At 31.8% G+C, this 23,404-nt stretch overlaps 1 protein-coding gene across 1 annotated transcript in view; it reads left to right on the top strand.

Moving 5' to 3' along the window:
* Positions 1-20,829, top strand: part of LOC129231802 (hydroxysteroid dehydrogenase-like protein 2) — a 45,368-nt gene extending 24,539 nt beyond the window's left edge. The window contains exons 5-8 of the mRNA XM_054866176.1: positions 1,701-1,802; positions 9,627-9,815; positions 12,210-12,410; positions 20,401-20,829. Of these exons, the coding sequence (XP_054722151.1) occupies positions 1,701-1,802; positions 9,627-9,815; positions 12,210-12,410; positions 20,401-20,648 (740 nt within the window). The 3' untranslated portion in view covers positions 20,649-20,829. The remainder of the gene's footprint in view (positions 1-1,700; positions 1,803-9,626; positions 9,816-12,209; positions 12,411-20,400) is intronic.
* Positions 20,830-23,404: the final 2,575 nt, after the last annotated feature.

The raw sequence follows: 23,404 nt of genomic DNA on the forward strand, positions 1-23,404 counted from the left end.
AGTCAAAAAGTTTTGTGACAACAACAAAAACGATGACCTTTTTGATCCAAGCAATCCAAACGTTTAACTTTCTGCTATATGCAATGAATATGGAATGAACGAACTGTGATACAGATGCACTTGCTGTGGCAAGTGGGTGCATTCAGAGTAGAGCGATGCTGAAACAGCTGAAAACTACATTTGATTTTTGTAAATTTTAAGAAAATCAGATGAATTCAAAATGCTGTTTTTTCACTCAAAAAACTAAAAATGTCATTTCTTTTGCTTTTCAATTCTTATATTGTAATTCAAATTGCATGTAGGATTTTGAATAGATTTTCCTGCTTTGTCTTTTAGTCATATTGGCTAGTGGCAGGATTACCCCAGTTCCGTGGTGGGAGTATCCCAACTCCCTGTGTAATACCGCCTCAATGCAAAGGTTAAAAAATTGATGTTTTATGACTATTTCTTTTATAGATTTATTAATAACAAATTTTGTATATATTCTTAAGATGGCGTACAATAATCCAAAATATTAATCTAGCTACTAAATACGATTTTTGATGGTGAAAAAATGGAAGTTCCTTAAGGTGGCGGCATTCCCCTGGTCTACTCTATCTTGCATGAAAGTACACAATGAAAAAAAATATTAAAATTACATTTTTTTCCAGTTAATGTACCAATAGTGGCATTGTAATAGTCTATAGTTGAATGTCATGTACAACTTTTTAAATTAAAAAAAGAAAGGGAAAAAAATGCAAGTGTGTAGTGCTTCTGCTGTTATAAAATTTGCACCAATCTTTGCACCTCGTTTATTTATTAAATTAATATTAAAAGTGGTTGCTATGAATTTCTACTAAGCTACTTTTTTTTGTATTTTCCTATAAGCTATGGAAAAATGTAGCAACAACATTAGTTTTGCAATTTGTAGCGAGCTACTTCCGACTACTGGAACAAATATTATATTTTAACAGAAATCATTCGAAATAAAACTAGTGAAAATTGATTTAAATCAATTATATAAAGTATAAATAATTTTGATTTGATTAAATTGAATGTTTTATTTGCATTGAAGTGAAGTTTGACATTTATAGATTTGAAAAAGCATTTAATTTTAAAACTTGTGCATTCTTTTTCCTAAAAGCAAATTTCAACCAAAAACAGTTGTTCATTAGCACTGTTCTATCATAGCCGATCTCATTCTTTTATAGGTCAGTTTTGGCAAATTCAGTTGAATGTTGTACAAAAACATGCTGAAAGACTTATCTGGATTTTTTAAACCTCATTCATAAAATTTCTCAAAAATTTTTGTGTAAAAATGTATTTATGAGATGTAATTTCACTTTTTTATACCCCCCCCCCCCAAAAAAAAAAAGATCCGGAATTCTTAGAAATTTCCCACAACTTTTCCAGAATCAGGAAATTTTGTGAGTTTTCCTGATTTTGCCAATTTTCCCAATTGTTTGCCACCCTGAAGTAATAAGTAAGAAAAGGATCTTGCATTTGAAGGTTAACTGCAAAAACATTTGATTAAAACTTTTTTAATGCTTACTCATGCCTAAAATAATGGTTCTTGAACTTTCTGAAAAAGTCCTTTAAATTTTTTTTCTTGAATTAGTTTGAGAACCCTGTATATCAAATATCATAAATTAAAAGTGTTATCTTTAATGTTTTTTGTGTTTATTGCTAAAGTTACACTTAATTTTTGTATTATGTTTTAGCATATACAATGGCCAAGTTTGGCATGTCAATGTGCGTACTAGGAATGGCTGAGGAATTAAAAGCTGATAACATTGCAGTAAATGCTTTATGGCCTAAAACTGGTGAGGCATTCTTTTATTTTAAATTTTTAATTTATTATGCAGCTTAACCCCGATTTTACATTTTCTGTTTCATACATTATCCCACTTCTGATGTCATTTTTTTGCTGATCCGTGAAAATTGCTATACTGGTAATATTGTTAAAATATTCTGGATTGAACGTGGCCTTTTAAGAAAATCCGAGTTATCAGTTTTTCTCAAAACAGATCAAACTCATATTTCCTCTACAGGACTCACATAAATTTTCTCTGGGTCTTTTTTTTCAAGCTAAATTTGTTTCTTAGTTGTTTGAAGCTTGTTTAGCACTCTTTCTGTTCATCTTATTGTCTTTAGTATCAAAGCATAGAAACTCGAAAACAATTTTTATTTGCTAAGATCTTTTTTTGTACAGAATGTGATATGGATCAAATTGTGTATATAAAAAACAACAACAAGTAAACATTACAAATATTTTCCACTATTCCATTGGGAAGTGTCTATTTTTAAACAATATGCTTAAATTTTTATCCCAACCCCTGATTTCACGTTTTCGTACTTGGTGCATTTTTTTGTCACAAGTACAAGGGAATACACAAAATTAAGGTTCCACTATAACTATATTTAATTTGGAAGCAGTAAATCTGTTCACTTCAAAGGAAAATATTTTAAGTTGATCGTAAGAGTTTCTTAGTTCTCTATTGTTCAAATAACTACACTTGGTTGGTATTTTTAGAGTACCAACCAAAAGTTCGTTCATGTAAAATTATTTGCTTATTTTTGTTTTGAATTTTATGTATATTGTGTGTATGTATTTGGAAACACTATCACCATGCTGTAATTATTATTTGTTTTAGAATACATTTCTACAAAATAATGACTGAGAGGATTAAAATGCTTTTTTTTTTTTATTTTGAGATGTAAATAAATTACATCAACAGAGTTCAGCAGATGCGAGGTCAATATAGCATGTAGGGCTCATTGTCCTCCTATAGCTCCTATATTTTTACAATTTGTCAGATATTCTCCTATATTTCCTTACTAAATACAATATCTTTTTCATGGGACCTTAAATACGATCTAAACATGCAAAAAAACATTGAGCCATTTTTTTCTTTCTATCCTGCACTCTTACCCTTTCTAAAAAAATAAAAAGGTTTTTTTTTGGCAAATGCTTAAAGCTGTCAAGTGAGAATAATAAACAATTCGTGATTGTGCAAAAAAATGAGCACGGGAATAGATAGTTTTAAGAGAGCCATTGATCTTCACTGGGGATTGTAAATTGACTAGGACCAGTCTAGCTGGGCCCAGAGCCTGTTGCTGGTCGTCACTTTTGTATTTGTATATTTGTATTTTCTTTCTGGAAAAATTGATTTTTTACACTTTAAGATTGTATAAATGTTCAATACTTATAAAGATACAGTGAAGCACCATTTATACGTTTTTGAAGGGACTGTATGAAAAAAGCATACAAATGAAAAAACATATAATAGGTAAAGGTTAATGTGTATTAGACTCTGCAGGTACCAATTTAAAAAACGTATAATTGATAAAAACGTATAAAAGAGAAACGTATAAACAGTGCTTCACTGCATATTGAATCTTTGTTATTTTTTCTTTTTAACAGAAAAAGAGTGTTACATGTATTTATATACATGTGTGTATATAACTATGCACACTAGGGTGGTTCAAAAATGCATGTAAAAAAAAAGTTTCTCCTAGTTACCAGGGCACTCCTCAATATTTTTAGACTTGTGGAGAGACTTGTGAGACAGTGCTTAACCCCTTCCCCCAAACTTCATCAGTATGGGGAGGGGGTAAAAAATACATTGAAATGAAAAACAACACTACATATTATAATATACACAAGTGTTATGCATATACATTGCAATAAAATAATTATTTACCAAAAAAAACACAGCTGGGGAAATTAAATATTTCTGAATTTGTGACATTTTCTATGCTACGGCTAATGTTAAATTGAGGGGTCACTGAGCACCCTCTTAAAATTTGAGTAAGAAGCTAAAACTTGTACAGCATAATACTATTAGTAAGTCGAAAGAAATTAGGGGGTGTCCTGTACTCTAGCTGAAAAAAAAAATTTTTTTGAACCACCCTAATGCACACACTAACAGAAAGTTATGAATGTTGACTTAAAAATGCTGTTACAGTGAGCGCTGGGTCAGTGGATCAGCTGCTTTAATGAATCAATTCCAAAAAAAAAAAAAAGACATCCAGCTTTAACATTAAAAAATTGCCAGATATTTGAGTTGAACACGCCGCTTAAATGAATCAAGCTTATGTGAGTGACAATTTCCCACAAACATGATGCATTAGTGCAGTATTTTTGTTCTTTGCCTTTGTTTAGTAAAATAAGTTTTTTTTTCTGTGAATAGTGAAGGGGAGGCAGAATGTTGTCCACTTTTAGTGAGGGTTTTCTCAGAAATAGTCCAACAAAACTGGTGAGACAAAGGGAGACATGGAGTTGATGGGATGGGACTTCTGTGCTCTCTGCTTTTTCATTGTTAGTGTTAGCATTGAGGCAATGAGGTACCAGGATCGAAAAGTGGACTTATAACATTAAAAAAAGAATGTGTGTGTGTGTATTAATTATTGCCTATTTTTAGCAATCAATAAGAGATGCATTTTTCAAAGCACATACAAAAAATCTAAATTTTATAATTGCTTTTCCATACTGTTTTATGATAAAATTCTTTTAATAACACTGGTCAACAAGGTTTCTGTTCCTGATTAAGTAAGTGGTGAGTTTTATATTTTAGGGGGTGCCGAGAAAGAATATGACGGTAAAAATATTTCATCACCCACAGATTTAAAAAAAATCCGGAATCTTTAAAATCTCAATTTAGTGACATTTATTCAATACATGTACAATATTTTTGTCATTTACCATTTTATAAACAATTAAAAAGCTTAAAACTAGTATAAAACACAAAAAATATATATTGTTTGAAAAGTTGTAGAAGAATGGAAGAGATTTTTGGTGAAAAAAATTATGATACTTGTAAAAAAAAATTTCCTAAATTTTATACTTTATGTAGCTGTAAATGCCTTAACTGCAGATGCTTTATTATTAGCACTAACACAAACTTAAATAAGATATAATATTTTAATAAGATTCCAACTATAATCTTGAGCATATTAGGAGTAAATCATCTGTGATATCCTGTTTAAATTGTAGAAATATCCTGGTAGAAACACTTCCCATGCTCGTTGCTCACAGCTCCCATACTTTCAAGGAAAAAAAAAAAAAATCAGTGACATTGAACATCCTAATTTTTTGTAATTTTTAAACATGTCTTAAATGAATATTTCGTAATAAGGACTTTTATTATTTCTGAAGAACTGTGTCACAACATTTTTAAAATCAATCCATGCTGTTTTCCAAAATCACTTAAACTGGCTTCAAAATTTTGGTCCTTCATTACAACTTTCTTATCCTTTGTTAAATAAAAATGCCCTCCTTAATTGTTGCATAAATGAGTGATGGGAATTGTTCCTACAAATATTGAAATCCGCACACTTTTTATCCATTGATTTAACAAAATTCTTCATCAATCCCAACTTTATGTGTAAAGGTGGGGAAATATTTTTTTAAAAATCAATTAGAGGAAAGTTTTGCATACATTTTTTTTTTTCACCTGCTATATATTGTTTGCGCTCTGGCCATTTCTTTTTTGACATAATGTTCATGTATTGCCCTGCTGTTCCACTCACATAGAAAATAGCCAGTGTATTGTATAATCAAGTTACAGACCAATCAGAATGGTAATTACTTTAAAAAATCTGCCCATATGCTCCAATTATGGTGTGAATAATCATTTTCATGAATCAATATCTTCATATTTTCGTAGGGTTCTTTCATTATGCAAGAATAAGCTATAGGAACCGATGGCAAGTACATTTCCACTTGTCAAAAGACATCTTTATCTACCGTGATCTTGTGTGATGATATGATATGAAGGGCTTAGTGCCATCTGCTCAAGGTTGTATATATAAAACTTATCAAAGCGGATTCGGTTTCTACTCTCTTGTTACATGTTCTATCACTGTAATGAGTAAAAAAATATGTCTATGGATCAAATGCATCTAAAAGAAAAATACATAAACTTTTAACTGTTGTAAGATAGCATATATATAATCCAAAACTTATAAATTTAATTTCTTAAAATTGGAGGGTGATAGAAAATATTTGCAAACATATTCTTTTTCAACTCCTTGAAATCTATAAAAAACACTCTAAGTACATTGAGGAACAGAAAATTCGTTAAATTTTTTTTCTGTGTAATCAGAAAATGGATATTTTGATGCAGTATACTTCTAATGATGGCTTGTTTGACTAAAATTAAATAAAGTTCCAGGGGTCTGGCCAGAGGATATTTAGGTCCGTTAACGGACCCTTCACAAAAATCCGATCAACCAAAACGGACCTTTCACAAAATTCTGATAAACAAGATCTAATCTTTTACAAATTGTTTATTGAAAGAGCAAATCAAAGCAAAATAACGCATATTTCTGTGTATAAACCGATAATTTTTGGAACCTTTTTTAAAGTCAAATTAGAGGAATCAGCTTATACAAAATCGGGTAATTTTGAAAAAAAAAAAGAAAAAAAAAATCGGCACTCTTGCGATGCTTCTGCAAGCGATAAATAATTGCTACTGCCAAATAAATATAATGGTTGTTTGTTTTATCACAGCTAATTAGCAGCGGTGTTGTTGTAAACTTTTCTGAAAAGGCATTGGTAAGCACTTTTCTCCCCCCCCCCCGCTCATGATTTAATAAACAATAATAATATATATCTGCGAAATGAACTTAGAACTGCAAAGGGATAGTAAGGGTGGGAGAAAAATATGATCGCTTCAGATAGGGTTACCAACTTCAAAATTATCACCACTTAGCGTCTGGCGTTGAACCTTTATAATGACTTGACTCGAAAATATTCTCATCATTTTACCAGCTTGTCAATATTTGCGTTTTTACGGATGCGGTGCGGTGCGATGTTGAATTGTTATTATGGGAGAAAATTATATGGGTTTTGATTTTTCGATGCTAACAAGGATGATTAACTTTAAATAAACTCTTTTAATTACCGTGTTTTTTTTCTTTAGATGTCTACATTTTGAAAAATGCAATCTTTTAACATCCGATATGAGAATCATATTTTGTTCTTTTTTCAAGCTAACTTCGCTTTATTAGGATTGAAATAAATGAAAAGTCTCTTTATTTCTGTTAGAACTCTCATTTCAAGTTTTTAAAGCAAAATTCTATTTTCTGTTATGAGTCAAAAATTAAAATGCTGAATAGATGGTTTATTTTATTTATTTATTTATTTATTTATTTATTTTTGCGTCAACTGTGTCCACAGATATTAATGAAATGTTTATCATAGGACTCTAAAATGCAAATTTAAAATAATTTTATCAAAAATATTTTTTTACAAGCCGTTTTTATACTTTTGATGCCTTCACTTTGAGGATTGCGATCTCTTTGCATCCGCTATGGGAATCCGATTTTTCGAATTTTTGATGATTATTACGCTTTGTTAAGAGGTAAACAATTAAAATATCCTTTTATTTTTGTTAAAATCACGGAATTTATAAGTTTTAAACGAAATTCTGTGCTTTTTAAGAGTGTTTTGGGTCAAAAAGTTAAATGCTGAACCCCCTATTCTGATTTTTATGTTATTTATTTATTTTTTTGTTACAATTATTTTAAATCCTGTACAGAAATATTTCTAATATAATTTAACATAATGTAGAAGGGTAGATAAATATTGATACTTAAGAGGGCGATGCCCCCCTCTCCCCCGGGCCAAATATCGGAAAAACACTCCAGAATGATTTTCTCGACATAGAAGAGGAAAGCACTCAACTTTAAGTTTAATTGATGCAGTTTGTGCCATCTCTTAATTCTAAAATTTCGTTTTAACATTTTTTTTTTTGCAAAGTTATTTGATTTTTCACAAAACTAATTCATTTTTCACAAAATTATTTGATTTTTCACAAAAAATGGACCCTGTGAAAAATCCTGGACAGACCCCTGAGTTCTCTTAAATTGTATGTAGAACTCCATGTAAAAAAAAAAAAACATACATACACACACATTTTTGCTTCATTGAAATCAAAATTGTTTTAAACAATCATGATTGTTTGTTTAATCCTGAGCGGTGGTCCAGTAGTTGGAATTCCTGATGATTTTCCAAATGTGCTCCAACGGTTTATTTTCTTGTTTAAGTGTTTTACTTTCACTGATTCATGTAGGTACAAAAATTCATTTGCTCTGACATCTGTTACTCTTCACATTGCTATGACATCATGCAATGTAGAATCGTATTGATAATGACAGTTTTTTTTTTTTTTTTTTGTGTGTGTGGGCACAAAGCTCCAAACATACTACATCCTATTTTTTTTTCCAAAATTCCTATATTTTTCCTTTTAAACTCCTACATATTTTTCTACTGAACTCCTATATTTTCCCTATTAAACTCCTATATATTTTTTCCTGCTTGGTATGAACCCTGAGCATGACGTATGCTAATAATATTAATATAATCTGAGCACTAAATATTTTAGCCCTTGACAATTTGGCTAAAATGAAAGGATGATTGCCCAAACATTTGGTGACTGTATGAAAATCTCAAGTGTCAAACATTTACTTTCACTTCAAATGATTTTGAAGTGATGAATAAACTCAAGCATATAATGCAACAAATTTATAAAACAGTGGTACTCCATAATTATTAAAATTGACTGCAAACTATAGCAATTGATCTATTTCAGCCTTTGCTTGAAATTTTGAATGTTGACCATTAAATTTAGTCACTTAGTACTGAAAATTTTGGAACAAAAGTTTTATTTAAGGTATGTAATGTGCCTCAATGTTTGCATTTTACTTCATATAGTTTTGTAACAATTTGAACTTCGTCATATACACAGAATTAATGTGTAGTGTGTTTACTTCCGAGAGTTCCAGGGGGGGGGGGGGGAAGGGCTGCTGCGTCATGCATGTACTTAAGCAAGAACTTTTTTAGTCCTCATAAATGTGCTTTCTTTTTGAATTGAAATATCGTTACTCGTCCTTCAACCTGGATTATATTCAACGTTTTAGCTGGACAGCACCTTGGACACCTGGCATGGACTAGCGAACCCCCGGGGGTCCCCAGACCACAGTTTGGGAAACTCTGGACTAGTGTGTATGGGGAGGGGGGGAGGTTACAGTTGCACTAAATCAGTATCTACAGTTTTGTATTGGAAATTACCTGCTGTGATAACATTAGTAAAAATCCATGATCATGACAGTTTGAAGGGTTTTTTTCTTTTCAATTTTTACAATATGTTATTTTTTCAACAGTGTTAACTGCAGCTAATGCTTTTTGCCACAAAGTTTGAATCTGTAGACATTTTTTTATTATTCATAAGAAAGGCAGTTAATCGAATGCCTACATTGAAGCCGACATGTTTCCTGTGGAAACAAAAAAAATATTCATTTTTTCAGCATGTAATATTTTTTTCTTTGCTTAGTATTTGAAGTGCTTATTTTCTTGGATAAGCCATAGCATGTCGAAATGCAGCCATTTAAAATCATTAGATGTGATAAATGTAATATAATCAAGTTAAAAAAAAAAGAATATACTGATATTTAAGCAATACAGTTGGCTCTCTATTTAACGACTTTCAAGGGACCACAAAAAATCGTCCTTAAGTAGAATGCATCCTAAAATAGAATGCTTTTGAAACTATAATAGAGCATCCGGAACCTTGAAAAGTCGTCTTTAAATTGCGGAAGCCTTAAACAGAGAACCAACTGTATTTAGAAAAAAATATTTTTAGCGATAGCAACTGCTGCCATGGAGATGCTTGCAGGAAAAGACATCACTAAGAATTGCCGTAAACCAGATGTGATGGCTGATGCAGCCTATGCAATATTAACAAGTAGGAGAACTGGAGAATTTTTCATCGATGAGACTGTTTTGTCTGAGAATGGAGTAACAAACTTTGACCAATATGCGGTTGACCCTAGTGAGTTTATAGTTTTTTATTTTATTTATTTTTATGGCATACAGATTTAATGTTGTTTACCTATTTGTATCTTTTTTACTGAGATTCATAAAAATGTTAAAGCAAGTGCATTTAATAGTGTGTATAACATTCATTTTTATAGGAAAGTAGATAAGAAATTTTTGTAAACTCTTAATTTTTAGTTTTTCGAAGACATTGGTAAATAACTTATAATTTTAATTTATGATGATGCGGGAAAAACAGAAAATGTTGATACATTTTTGTAACTATTTTGACTTTCTCCATGAATTTAAATTTTAAGAATGTGACTGGCAGCAAATCAAATTGAATAGAGTTAAATAATCATCTGCAGCACTAAAAGCTGTCTTTGCTTAAAATTTTTTTTAGAAAATAAACAATAGATTGAAGAAAGTCCAAAAAGAAATGCAGCAAAACCTTTCTGGAACACTCTCAGTTTATTGTTCCTGTTATAAAAAGTGCTGATTAATGGAGTTGGTCACTAGGGTGGACCGAAAAAAGGAAATTTTCGAGAAGTAACTTATAATAGCAAAATAAAGTTGTGTATTGGATCCTAAACATGGGGGGGGAGGGGAATATGTCTTCAGATCGCGCATTGGCAGCAAAGTTTGAAAAAAGAGAAAAAAAAACAAAAAAATAAAAAAACAAATAATAAATTTTCAAAAAAATCCTATGTTCAAATTTTTTGTTCCAATACCGTTTACATGCTTCCTTTTAATACTCTTTTCATATATCTTTGAAAATATTTACATTCCAAAGCAGTTTTTGATCTCGCATAAACTGCAAAGTTACTTTAAATGAACCAAAAATGAACGTTTTTAGCTTATTTTATACATTGCAGTATTTCTTCATTTAGATCCCAGTTATGTATTTTTGTACAATAAATATGCACGATACAGCTCTTGGCTAGAAATTCCATTATATTTAATTGCATTTACAACCCTTAACCCACCACAAGTAGGTGGTTGCACTTAGTCTTCCACCCTGCTACTCCCAAAAAGAGTAATTATTTGCAGGACTTGTGTATTTTTAAAGTAACTTATATTCACAAAAACTATATTTTAAACAAGTTTCTACGTTTTGATCAATGCTTGAACCTGAACTTAAGACTCAGTTTTAGCATTGATCTTTACAATTTTCTTCTGTCTCCTAAAACATTAAAGATTAAAAAAAAACTTTCTTTAAGTTTGAAATCATTCATGAAAACATATGGTATTACTCAGAAACTGTCTCTTTCTTCTTTATTTTGTCAATGAATGAAACAACGAAGATGCTTCTAGTCTTCTGAATTCTCTGGAAAACTAGCAACAATTCCTGTCATCTAAATGTATATAACTGAAGAATATTTTAGTTTAAGATAAAGTTTGGAAACTACTTGACATTTCTTTTGTATTGATACTAAGGCCTTTACAATGAGTGAGACACAGCAGGCAGGTGTCATACTGGCCGAAGTAGAAAAGAACATATGCCCTGCTCTGACTGCCTTTTAGTACAGAAAAGATTTGTGCTTCATTGCACCAATCGGGATTTGCATCAAATAAGGGAAGAATGACCTGGATGGGATGGGCAAAAGAGTTTTCTGGAAATAATATGGTTTCTTTTACTTTTCACATCTGTTCTACAGCAAATCGACGGGTCTATTGAGAATAAGAGGGTATTGAAATGCTCCATCTTAACTTGCAGTAGCTAGAAAAGATAATCTTTATTCGCCATTTGATGTTTGTATCTTTCTGATGCTAAAAATGTACTTAAATTTCAGTATTGTTTAAGTTTCAACATGTGTGATAGTATGTTCATGAATTACCAACATTTGAAAATCATGTTTAAAAGAAGGAATGCTAATTTACTTGTATGTGGGATGGATAACTATTTTTAAGGACCTCAGTTACATTGCACTTTCGGATATATCATGCTTATTCTTTATCCCCCGAGAAGCGAAATATAATAGGGTTACTATGTACTTATCAGGTATAAGAAATGAGGTTTCTGAGTTGTGGTTAAAAAAGTTTCTGTTTGTTTAAAGTTTTCCTCAACAAAATTTCTAAACCATGCAGCACCTTGATTATATATTTTTGAAATGTTCTTTTTCTTTTCGAATTTCTAACCCCTACAATTGATTACTTGATGTTTCTAAAAGTTATAATATGCTTAAAGTCAATCTTTTTAGTTTCCTATACATACTAAATCTTAAAATAAATTAAAAAATAGCATTGTCTTAAAAGTTTAGTCCCTGAAGCAATCATTAAAAAATAATTTATCTATGTTTCAAGAGAAAATAGGAGATATATTAAACCCATAAAAATATAATGTTAGTACAATTACATATTTTTTGAACCATATCACATCAGCTTATACAAATTTTTATATTTTTTGCAGCTCAACCATTATCACCCGACTTTTTTCTTCCCCAGAAAGAACTTGAATCTTTTCCAGCTGATAGTTTAGGACAGTTGTATAGCAACGATTCAGCAACACCAAGCGAAAGTTCAACTGATATGGTTTTTGGTAAAATAAAATCTGTGTTGAATGAAGAATTAGTGAAGCGTACTTCTGGTGTTTACGCATTTCACATCACAGGTAATGATACAAAGTACAGGTCTCTTTCGTACATAACATGGTTAATTCATACCGTATCAAAACCGTATCATTCGTACTGTCAAAACCGTGTTATATGAGACTTTTTTATAAATAATATTTAATTTTTTTTTACTAATTGATCATGTAGGGTGATTTGCATTTAGTGGAAATTTCTACAAATTCTATTTAATTTCACAGGAAAAAAAATGGGAAAAAATTGATTACTAATCATTTTTCTGTTTTGCTTTCTTTTTATCAAGTTATTTTGAATAGAAGTTAAAAAGGGAGATTTTGCCAGTAGTTGACTACTCACTTCCAGTAGTTGACAAGCATCTGCCAGTAGTTAACCACTTTTTAAACACTGTAAAATCTACACTATCAAAATAGGACAGAATGCATGCCTGTATGTACTTACATTCTCTTAAAGGTCGTTCCTGATTGGTTGTTGGGTGGATGACGTCATCACAGATGTCACATAACTTTGATGGTTACACGACAGTGATGACTTATAGGTTAAAATGTCGTGAAAACTTCATGACAGTAGGCGACAAAAATAAGTCACCAAAAAAGGGTGCCAACTTTATATTATATCTTCAATTTCTTGCCAAGCTTATAGACTACAAACGCATATGACATCATTGATATGCGAGATGCCGGGAGAATCTAGCCACCCTAGACCGCTTGTATAATGCTTAAATATTAAAACATTGCTACTAAAAATAATGCATTGATATTACGGGCGATCAGTGTAAGTACAGTAAACCCCTAATTGTCTGCAGAATAGGGTGACACGGTAACCACGGATAAGTGAATTTTGTGGATAATCTTCAAAATAAATTAAAAGCGATAGTTACAAAAAATCAACACTTGCACATACTTTTAAGTTCGTGGAATACTTGGAATACTTGTTTGCAGGCATCCATTAGGGTTAGGACATCAGACCAGCTTATGACGAGCGCCAGCAGACAACAGATCTTTGGGTATAAAGAGCTAACCCGGCCATAAAATTTTAAAATGATTTGAAAAATCTTCAAGTATACATCAAAATACCAGGACTTCTAATTCTACTTTAACTAAAAATGCAGCTAGCGCATTGGCCTCATGAGACCAATCTTTCTACAGGCAAAAACAAAAACTTCCCAGCTCCAAAAAATACAAATGTGACGACCAGCAACAGGCTCTAGGCCCAGCTAGACTGGTCCTAGTTAATTTGCAATCCCCAGTGAAGATTAATGGCCCTCTTAAAAATATCTACTCCCTTGTTCATTACCACCCCTTCCGGTAAGCTGTTCCAAAGTTCTACTACCCTGCTAAAATAATAATTTTTCCTAATATCCATGTTAGCCTGAGATTTAAATATAGCCTTAAACAATGACCCCTTGTCCTGTTTTCAGTGCTTAACTTCAGCCCTGTAACATCTTTCATTTTAATAAATTTAAACAACTGAATCATGTCCCCTCAGTCTCTTCTTTGCTCAAGACTACATTTTTAGCATTCTAAGCCTGGAATCGTAGTCTAAATGAGAAAGTCCATTTATTAGCCTTGTAGCCCGCCTTTTAACTCTTTCCAATACATTAATATCTTTCTTACGATAAGGAGACCAAAACGGAACAGCATACTCCAAATGAGGTCTTACCAAACTTCTATATAAGGGCAGAAGAACTTCTTTAGTTTTGTTTGAAATAGATCTACTGATAAACCCAAGCATCTTATTGGCTTTGTTACTAGCTATGCTGCACTGTTGACTAAATTTTAAATCCAGACTTATTAAGATGCCCGGATCAGTAACTTTTTCTGTCTGATTAATGACTCAACCTTGTAAATAATAACTTGTACACTTATTTCCATGCCCTAAATGTAGCACTTGACATTTCCCAACATTAACAGCCATACCCCATTTATCAGCCCACTCCGTAATATGACCTAGATCATCTTGCAGCTGATTTGCTTGTTCTTCATTTTCTACACTCCCCATAACTTTGACATCATCAGCAAAACAATTCATGTTCCCAGAAATATTTTTATTAATATCGTTCATTAAAACAATGAACAAAACAGGCCCTAACACTGATCCTTGAGGAACCCCGCTTAAAACCTCACTCCAATTAGGATAATTTCAACTTACAACTACCCTTTGTTTTCTTCTAGTCAGCCAGTTTTTTACTCAAATGAAAGTTTCCCCCCTATTCCTATATCAGCTAATTTGCTAAGTAAAGCAACATGCGGTACCTTATCGAAAGCTTTTTGAAAATCAATGTAAACAACATCTACAGGTTTCTTATTGTCCAAAGCCATGGTGACTTTGTCATAGAAATGTAATAAATTAGTTGCACAAGATTTATGTTTCCTGAAACCGTACTGAAAACTAGTCAATAGATAATTAGTCGCTAAAAAATTTACTATCTTAATTTTTATCAATGTTTCAAAAATTTTGCAAACCAGCAAAGTTACTTACAGGTCTATAATTTCCGGCACTCCCTTTAGACCCTTTCTTGAAGAGCGGTGTAACGTTAGCCAGCTTTCAGTCCTCTAGCACTGTCCTCGAGTTATAAAAAGCATTGAAAATATTTACAATTACATCAGCTAATTCCTCTGCACATTCAAATAAAATTTTTGGATAAATATTATCTGGTCTCGGAGCCTTAGTCTCCTTAATTTTTTTCAAATGAAGTAAAAAGTCATTCCTGGAAAATATAAAGTCCTCAAGCTATACTAGCTTGTGTCTTGCTGGTGTCAACTGTTGATATACAGTTATCCTTAAAAACACTCGAAAAAAAGTTAAGAACATTAGCAATAACACTATCGTCCTGAATTAAAATTCCGTGCTCATCAACCATTGGCCCAATATGGATATTTCGAACTTTCCCCGAATTAGCGTATGCAAAAAACCTCTTGGGATTCCTGTTTATGTTATCTGCCAGTCTTTTCTTCAACTCTCTTTTCTAAATTCGTACCAAATACTTAAATTTACGCCTTGCCTTGCAATATTGGAGCCTATCTGCACTGTGACCAATTTCTTTAAACCTATGAAAAGCGGCTTGCTTGTAATTTAGAGAGTCTTTAGTTTCCCTGGAGAACCACATCGGCCAAATTTTAGTGTTGACACCCTTTCTCCTAAAGGGAACATAATCCCAAACCGTTTTTGCTAGATTTTCCTTTAACTCTGCTCACTGAAGATTCACATCGCTATTGTCCAATTCAGAAGAAAAAACTGCTTTCAAACTCTGCCTAAGTGCCACAAAATCAGTATTTCTGAAATTGGGCACAAACCTAAAATTCTCTACTTTGTGCATATCAAATTTAATCCCAAACCTAATACTCTGTTGTGGTCACTATCTCCAATGTATTCCCCTAAACATAACCCCTGAACAAAACCTTCCATGTCGCAGAAAACTAGATCCAAAATCACGTCCTGTCGAGTACCCTGAGTTACAAGGCGAAGTGAGTTACAAAAAAAGACAAGTATTTTCAATTTACACTTGAAGTTTTAATTAATTAAAAATTAATAATTTTATCTACTTATCTTAATCTCTTTAATTTTATCTACTGTGGATTCAAGAACACTCAAATAAAGGTCATTTGACCGAACAGAAACAAGCTTTCCACTCTGCATTTTAAAGATTTTTTCCTTAAGTTTTGCACATGGTATTTAGTGATTTGTGCTTCTACTACAGTCTTACCGTGATAGTTATGCAAAATTCTTCTTTTTTATATTGTCACTTGGATAAACAATTTTCATCTTTGCAGTTTTTGTCAGACTCCACTCATTATAATGCAATTTGAGGTTTTTCAATATGCGGATCAATTTGCGCAAGAAAAATGTGGGTGTTGCAATTCGAAATTTCTGAAATTAGTTTACTATAATAGAATCTGTATTAGTACTACGTTGTTTAAAATTTTCGAAATTAGGAGAAAATCTGTTCAAGTAACCGTAACACAAATATTGGTTCAGCGGACAAGCGGTTAGTCAATAATTGCAAAAATACTTTTTTTTTTGGACAAAAGTAGCATTATATTTTATCTTAAGCTAAAAAAAGTCTCTAATCACTTTGGTTTCGAGAAAAAAAGCTTTAAAACCAACATAAGTGTATTACTTTACCATTCAGGTCAACTATGGGCATTAATTACATTTTAGACAACCAGTAGTTGACCACCCCTCAATCCGTCAATTTAACGTCGAGGAATACAATTAAACATTTCATCTCATGACAATTCTCACTAGTAAGAAAAGTGATTTTCTTGAAATTTTTTATGTCTTCATACTTGCCAACTCGAATGTTTTTAACGGGAGACTCCCGTTTCTTGTTTTCATTTCCCCTTTTTTACGATTTTTTGCAGTTTTTTCAGTCAATCATTAAAAGTATCACTTTCATCTCAATAGATGGCGCCCTTATCTATTCTACCAATGTCAGGGAACAAGAATTTTCCCTATTAATAACTCATTTGGTAAAAATTATTTTTTGGAAGCTTTCCACATTACATGTTCAACGAAGCACGTCTTTGCTGAAAATTGCTGCAGATTTCAATCCTTTTGCATTTTGAAAGTTTTAAATTAATTTAACATGTGCCATCCTATACCTACTTATTTTATGTTTTATTTTCATTATATATTGATTTTTTCCCCGGATTTTACCAGACTTTAGTAATTAAATTTTTGTATCTGCATTTTTGGTAGGGACGAGGGAATGTACGAAACTTTAAGCAAATTCACTCCTTATTATTTGGTTTATTCCTTTGCAGTATATTTTTCTTGCTACTACCAATTAGCTTACATCTGTGAAAAATCCCCATTTCACTTTAAATTTAGTATTTATGTTATTTAAAGCCAAAATTTAATACAGTAAGCACTGTTACTGTGATCACGGTTAATGTTATCATTTGTTTAATATTATCAGAATCACCAAGTCCAGGAACACTTTTGTATCAACAAGTGTTTAAAGTGTTGGATATTGTAATTAGTGTCTTCATTTATTTTATCACTTTTTCATAAACTTTCGAATTTTCCCCCTTTCTTTGTTCCTCAATCAACTGATATACAAAGTCAAACCCTGTCAAGACTAACTTCATGTGTGACATTTTGTGGTTTTCAATAGTAATGCAATCTTATTCTAGGAATGAAACAAAGTTTGTTCTGAGTAATCACAGAATCCCACTAAAATGTTTTTTTTTTTTGTTTGCATATGCAAATATTCAGTCGTTGGACATGTTGCAAGTGATCTCCTCCCGCTAGGAGAGAGTTAATGTAGCTTCCGAGGATAAGTTCCCTTCTTATCAATAAGGCAGAAGAAATTTTCTCCCTCTCCAGTCACACTAAAAACTTTAACTCTTAACGATCAAACTTTTTAGTTAACATTTTAAAATGCTTTGAAAATTTACCCATGATAAGTCAAAGAAATGCTGCAGCACAGCTAAAAATTTCTCATCCATAACTTTGCAAGTTACTGAAGAATCATGAAGAACTGAAAATAAAGCGAAGCAAAATGAAAATTTAAACATTTAGTTGAGTCATTGTAATTTTAATTTGCTGTTGTGAAAATAAATGCTTTTTAAATGAAAAAAAAAAACATCATTTTGTGTGTCCTGGATTCTTTTCGGTTATTGTTATCAATCTATATTTGTCCCAAAGTGATCACATTAAGAGGCCCCTACTATAATTCTGTTGTGAAGATAGGTCGCTGGTGAATCACCTATATACCTTTAATGAAATCTCCTGTTTTTTTTTCTTTGAAGGTTGGCAAGTATGTGTCTTTGTAATTGTACTGTTCTAACCTCTATTCAAACTTTAGTTACAACTATAAATTATAAGAGACTACATGGGATGCTATGAATTAGTTCCAGCAATCAGACTAAAAATATCTACTTATTTATTCTTGTTTTGTACATATTAGTGCTCGAGTGGTCAACTACTGGCAGGTGGTCAACCACTGGTGAATCACTCTACATAACATTTACCAGGTCAATATGTATCGTGTTGTATTGAAACTTCTTTCGTGTTTCATAGAAACCAAGTCTTAAGGTACAAATTTTATAATCACTGAAGTTTGGGTTCACTAAAACATGCAAACGAAAAGTGTGAATCAAAACGTACAGCCGCCCCACTGATCCGATATTAGATTTGCTATAAACGCTTATAGAAGCTTAATTCTTATACATACCTCAAATTCAAACTTATTATGCACACCAAGAAAACTTTCTTTACCAAGAACAAAATGCATATTATCAGAAAGAAAATCTGAGCATGTCTGTGGCAATAAAGTTCCTCTGAGGCAACAACAGCAAAACAAAATATAAAAAAATAAATAGAATAATTTTATTTTATATTTCGTTTCAGCTAAATTTTTTAAATTTGTTTGCCAAATTCAGCTGTTTGCTTTTAAAACACTGATGAAAAAAATAAAATTGTTAAAAGTTAGTGTTATATGGGCAAACTAAACTTTTATGCTGGAGACAGATACAGCTTTTTCGTTTCATTTTCATAGCAAAAGTAAAAACTTTTTAGAGTTAACATAAGAGATGCGCTATGCAAATTGGCCGATTTATGATCACAATCATTATGTTTAGTGCTACCAATTTCTCCATCACTTTTTTTTTTGGACTTTAGAAATCGTCAACAGTTTTATTTCTGAGAGACTATTTTTCTCCTCTTTCCTAATTTTCAAAAAATAATTTCAAAATCCCATCCAATTTCTTTCAGCCAATTTTCACATTATTGTTAAAATGACATATTAATTAAACATGAAATTAACGAGCTGATGTGTGCATCACATGACTTCCTTTTACTAAAATTTAATGTCATTTTCTCATTATTCGCAGTTTTAGTGTGATTCAATAGTTTAGTCTCTAAATATCACCAACAGTGGCCAAATTGAAACAAATAAATAAATAAAATTTAAAAAAAAAATCGCAGATTTTGTGGCTAAGTTGGCGACTAAAAGACTGGCGATATGTCGCCAAATTATAACACCACTTGAGTTTGCATGGAAATTAACAAGGATTTCCCCTCAAAAAGGGGCAAAACACCCCGTTTGGAGCATCCAAATGCAACCAAAAATTGAGGTGCACAACTAGATCCCACTAAGTACCAAATTTCAACTTTCTAGGACATTCCGTTCTTGAGTTATGCGACATACATACACACTTACGCACATACATACGTCATGAGAAAACTCGTCGTAATTAACTCGGGGGGATCGTCAAAATGGATATTTCGGGTGTCTGAACGTTCATAGGTATATATCCACGTGTGGTCGGGTTGAAAAATAAACTCAACATTCATTCGGGGTTGAGCAAAATGGATATTAAGGCAGATTTTTAAGTGAAAATTTTTTCGTGAATACAATACTTCCTTTTTTGTAAAAGGAAGTAAAAATATTAGGGGGCAGCCTGTGGTTAGCAGGCTATTTTAGGAGTATTTTTATTTTAAAATTTTTTTTAAAAATCATTAGTAGCCGTTTAATCCAAAACTATTCTTGATAGAAAAATATATGGTTATCTAAAAGCACTATTTTAAAGGGGAAAGTATCCACACATGAAACTACTGCAACATTGCTAATATTTGTATATTTATTCAAAGTAGAAAAATTAAATTAAAAAAAATAACATTACTTCAACCATCAGTTTTTTTAAAAATAATAATAGTAATAAAATATATATACTAAGATATCTTACTGTTGCTTTGAGGTGCAGACATGAATATATAATTACTATACATTTTACAACAACTTACCCTTTAAATTATTAATTTTTTTAAGCATCATTAGATTTTATATATATATATATATATATATATATATATATATATATATATATATATATATATATATATATATATATATATATATATATATATATATATATATATATAGTAATTATATATTCATATCTGCACCTCAAAGCAACAGTAAGATATCTTAGTGTTATTTCTGGGATTAGATGTCTTACTTGTTAAAAGCAAACTTTTTTTAATCAAATATTTAAATCTTTCATTTAGGAGGCAAGAATGAAGAAACATGGTACATTGACCTCAAAACTGGATCAGGTTCTGTTGGTAAAGGAGAACCTCCTAGTGGAAAAGCTGATGTTACTTTTGCATTGGACATCAGCAGTTTTTTTGACATGTTTGGTGGCAAACTTAAACCCACAAGTGCTTTTTTGGCTGGTAAACTTAAGTTAAAAGGTGATATGGGGCTTGCAATGAAACTTGAAAAACTTATGTCAAAGATGCAATCAAAACTATAAAACTTAGCTGAATACAATTTTTGTAATATATGATTTTTACACAAATTTTTATATACATATATATATATGTGTAAAGCTATATTTTGAAAAAAAAACCTTAAATTGCTTTGTATGATGTTAAAAATTTGATGATTATGTACATTAAAAATGAAAGTAAATAAAGTTATATCTGGCTAATTCATTTTGACTAGGAAAAGGGTCAAACCGGCACCAATATTTATGTAATATAAACCAATTATATATTTTCATGCATCCCACTGTTTATTTTTATGACATTTAACAGTATTCCTTTCCAAATAGATCAAATAATCAGAAGATAAAATTAAAACAATATAACCATGAAATTATATTGATCAGGAAGAAAAACTTTAAAACATATGAAACAAGCCGATTAAAATCTAGTTTTAAATTTACTATTTCCTTAATACAGCTCTAGAAGTAAGAATTTAAATCTAGACATAATGTTGTTGTTTAGGGTAATAAATCACGTTAATAGCCATAAAAACTTCTATAAAATAGAAATACATCAGTCTCCATGTAACAAAAACCCTATATAGCAAAGTTCTCTACATAAACGAAGTATGTTAGGCAACACTAAGTTTCAACAGAAAGGCATGCAAATTTGTCTCTCTTTAATAAAGATCAAATGGCCGAATATTTATATAGCAAAGTGTTTATGTTCAGAAAATCGATGTCTTTCTTCTACTGCTTTTGTTGAGGCTTACTCATTCTTTAACTTTCAACATTCCTTTCTCTTTTGCCACTTGTGGTCATTGAAGGGGAGCCCTTTAAAATAGGAGGACGGACTTTCTTAAGGGGTTGAGGTTACCTGGAAATGTCTCAACTCTGGGCTGGAATCTCTTGACGTGAAGAAGTTTCCCTCATTTTGATTTTACTCAACAAAGTGGGGTATTCTTCTCAAAAATGTCGAATAGAAAGTGTTTGACTATAAAGGAAAAAATTTTACTTATCAATTGTGTTAAAAAGCGCATTTGGAAGAAAAAAGTAGCTGCAAAATATGGAGTTCTTGCCAACCTGTATCCACGAACAAGGAGACGTTACGGTCTCGGAAATTCAGATCGGGATGAGATTTGGCAGATTAGTAGTATCCTTCAGGGTAAAGTAATAAAGCGCACTAGCCATAAAATTCCGAGAAAACAGCCTTTAAAGATTTACGCGCAAATTATAAAATAGTAGAGATTGTTCGTGAACAAACGCCCGGTGGTCATGTGGGCAGCGCTCTGGGGTTCCATGCGGCTAATCCGGGTTCAAATCCACTGCAAGTTTCTTTTTTGTTCATTTATAAAGTGACTGTTACAGCTTTGTACAATTTGAATTGAAGATAATGCGAAATTTTTAAACACATAAAGCACTTTAATAGAGAAAATGGAGAAATTAAATCAATACAAGTTAAAATTTGAATTACAACGGCTACAAAATTACTGTAGAGCTTAATTTATAGATGATTTTTAACAATATAGTTGTTATTTATATACGTACACCAGAATGATATTTATCATAAAAACATGGAAAACAAAAACTTTTGACATCTCGCACAAATTATAAAGGAAGATTGCTTACAGGAGCAACTTTTTTGTGAAAGAGTCGTTGGAAAACATACTTCATTTACATTCAGGAAAATTTCTCTTTTGTCAGAAAGTTTAGAAGCATACCAGGCATATCGAATCATTTTATCAAAAATTGGCGATGACAGTTGATGATGGTCAATTGATTGTATTTTTATGCAGTCTTCACGGGTATTTTTCTATTATTTTTAACAAGATACGCGCAATTTTGTATACGTTTTATTAAATTCTTTACCTGTCTACAAAAATAGACGTCACAAAGGTTGAACAAGTGGAGTACATTTTGGTGGAATCACTTTAACTGTACAAGTTGGAGATTTTTCATCATCCTGGAAAATTTGGTCGTATAGTTCAGGTTTTGTTTGTCCTCCCCAAGAGTCGATAATCAATAGAAATGCTTCTTTTTCCACATAAAACTTCAAGCAACGGTTCAAAAATTCGATGTATAGTCCTGTCGTTAGCTTTCGTGATTTCGAAGATGTTATTATGACATTTTTGCGAGTATTCATCAATTGTTTTTTGAATTTGGGGGCCAAAAATACCAGTTGCTTCTTGTAAAGAAACAAATACAAGGGGCAGAACTTTTCCAGACAGGGTAAGAGAATATTGAGCAGTGTATGAATGCGTTATTCTATTCATGTCGTGCCTTTTGACGAAAATAGTTTTACTTCCCTTTTGAGCCAAAGTCCTGTTGTACACTGACTGATACTGACATCCTGGAAAAAGGAAATGGGAATTAAAATATTTTGTCAAAAGCAGGTGCGGATCCAGAGAGAGGGTTGTGGGGGGGGGGGGGGGGTCATGACCCATCTTTTAAATGACCAAATATAGAATAAAATTGCATTTTTGGGACATATTTCGAAAAAAAATTGCCCATTTCACACAAAAATTACCCTTTTACCCCTCCCTTTCTGAAAATGACCTCCTCCTAAACCAGAAGCTGGATCCCCTCTTGGTCTGAAGATCGTAAAATAAGTTTTTAATTACTTACCTGTTTGGTCAGTATTGATAACATAATTGTTTTTGAAATTCGGTATCAACTTTAATGTCTGGATTCAGTGGTGCAGCCACGGGAGGGGTTTTGGGGTTAAAACCCCTCCCAGAACACAAGCACATTCATTTCCTCCATTAAGATCAAGGGAAAAAGCAGATTGAGCTTTTCCAAGCGGA

Source organism: Uloborus diversus, chromosome 10 (assembly GCF_026930045.1).
Source record: "Uloborus diversus isolate 005 chromosome 10, Udiv.v.3.1, whole genome shotgun sequence".
Lineage (NCBI taxonomy): Eukaryota > Metazoa > Arthropoda > Arachnida > Araneae > Uloboridae > Uloborus > Uloborus diversus.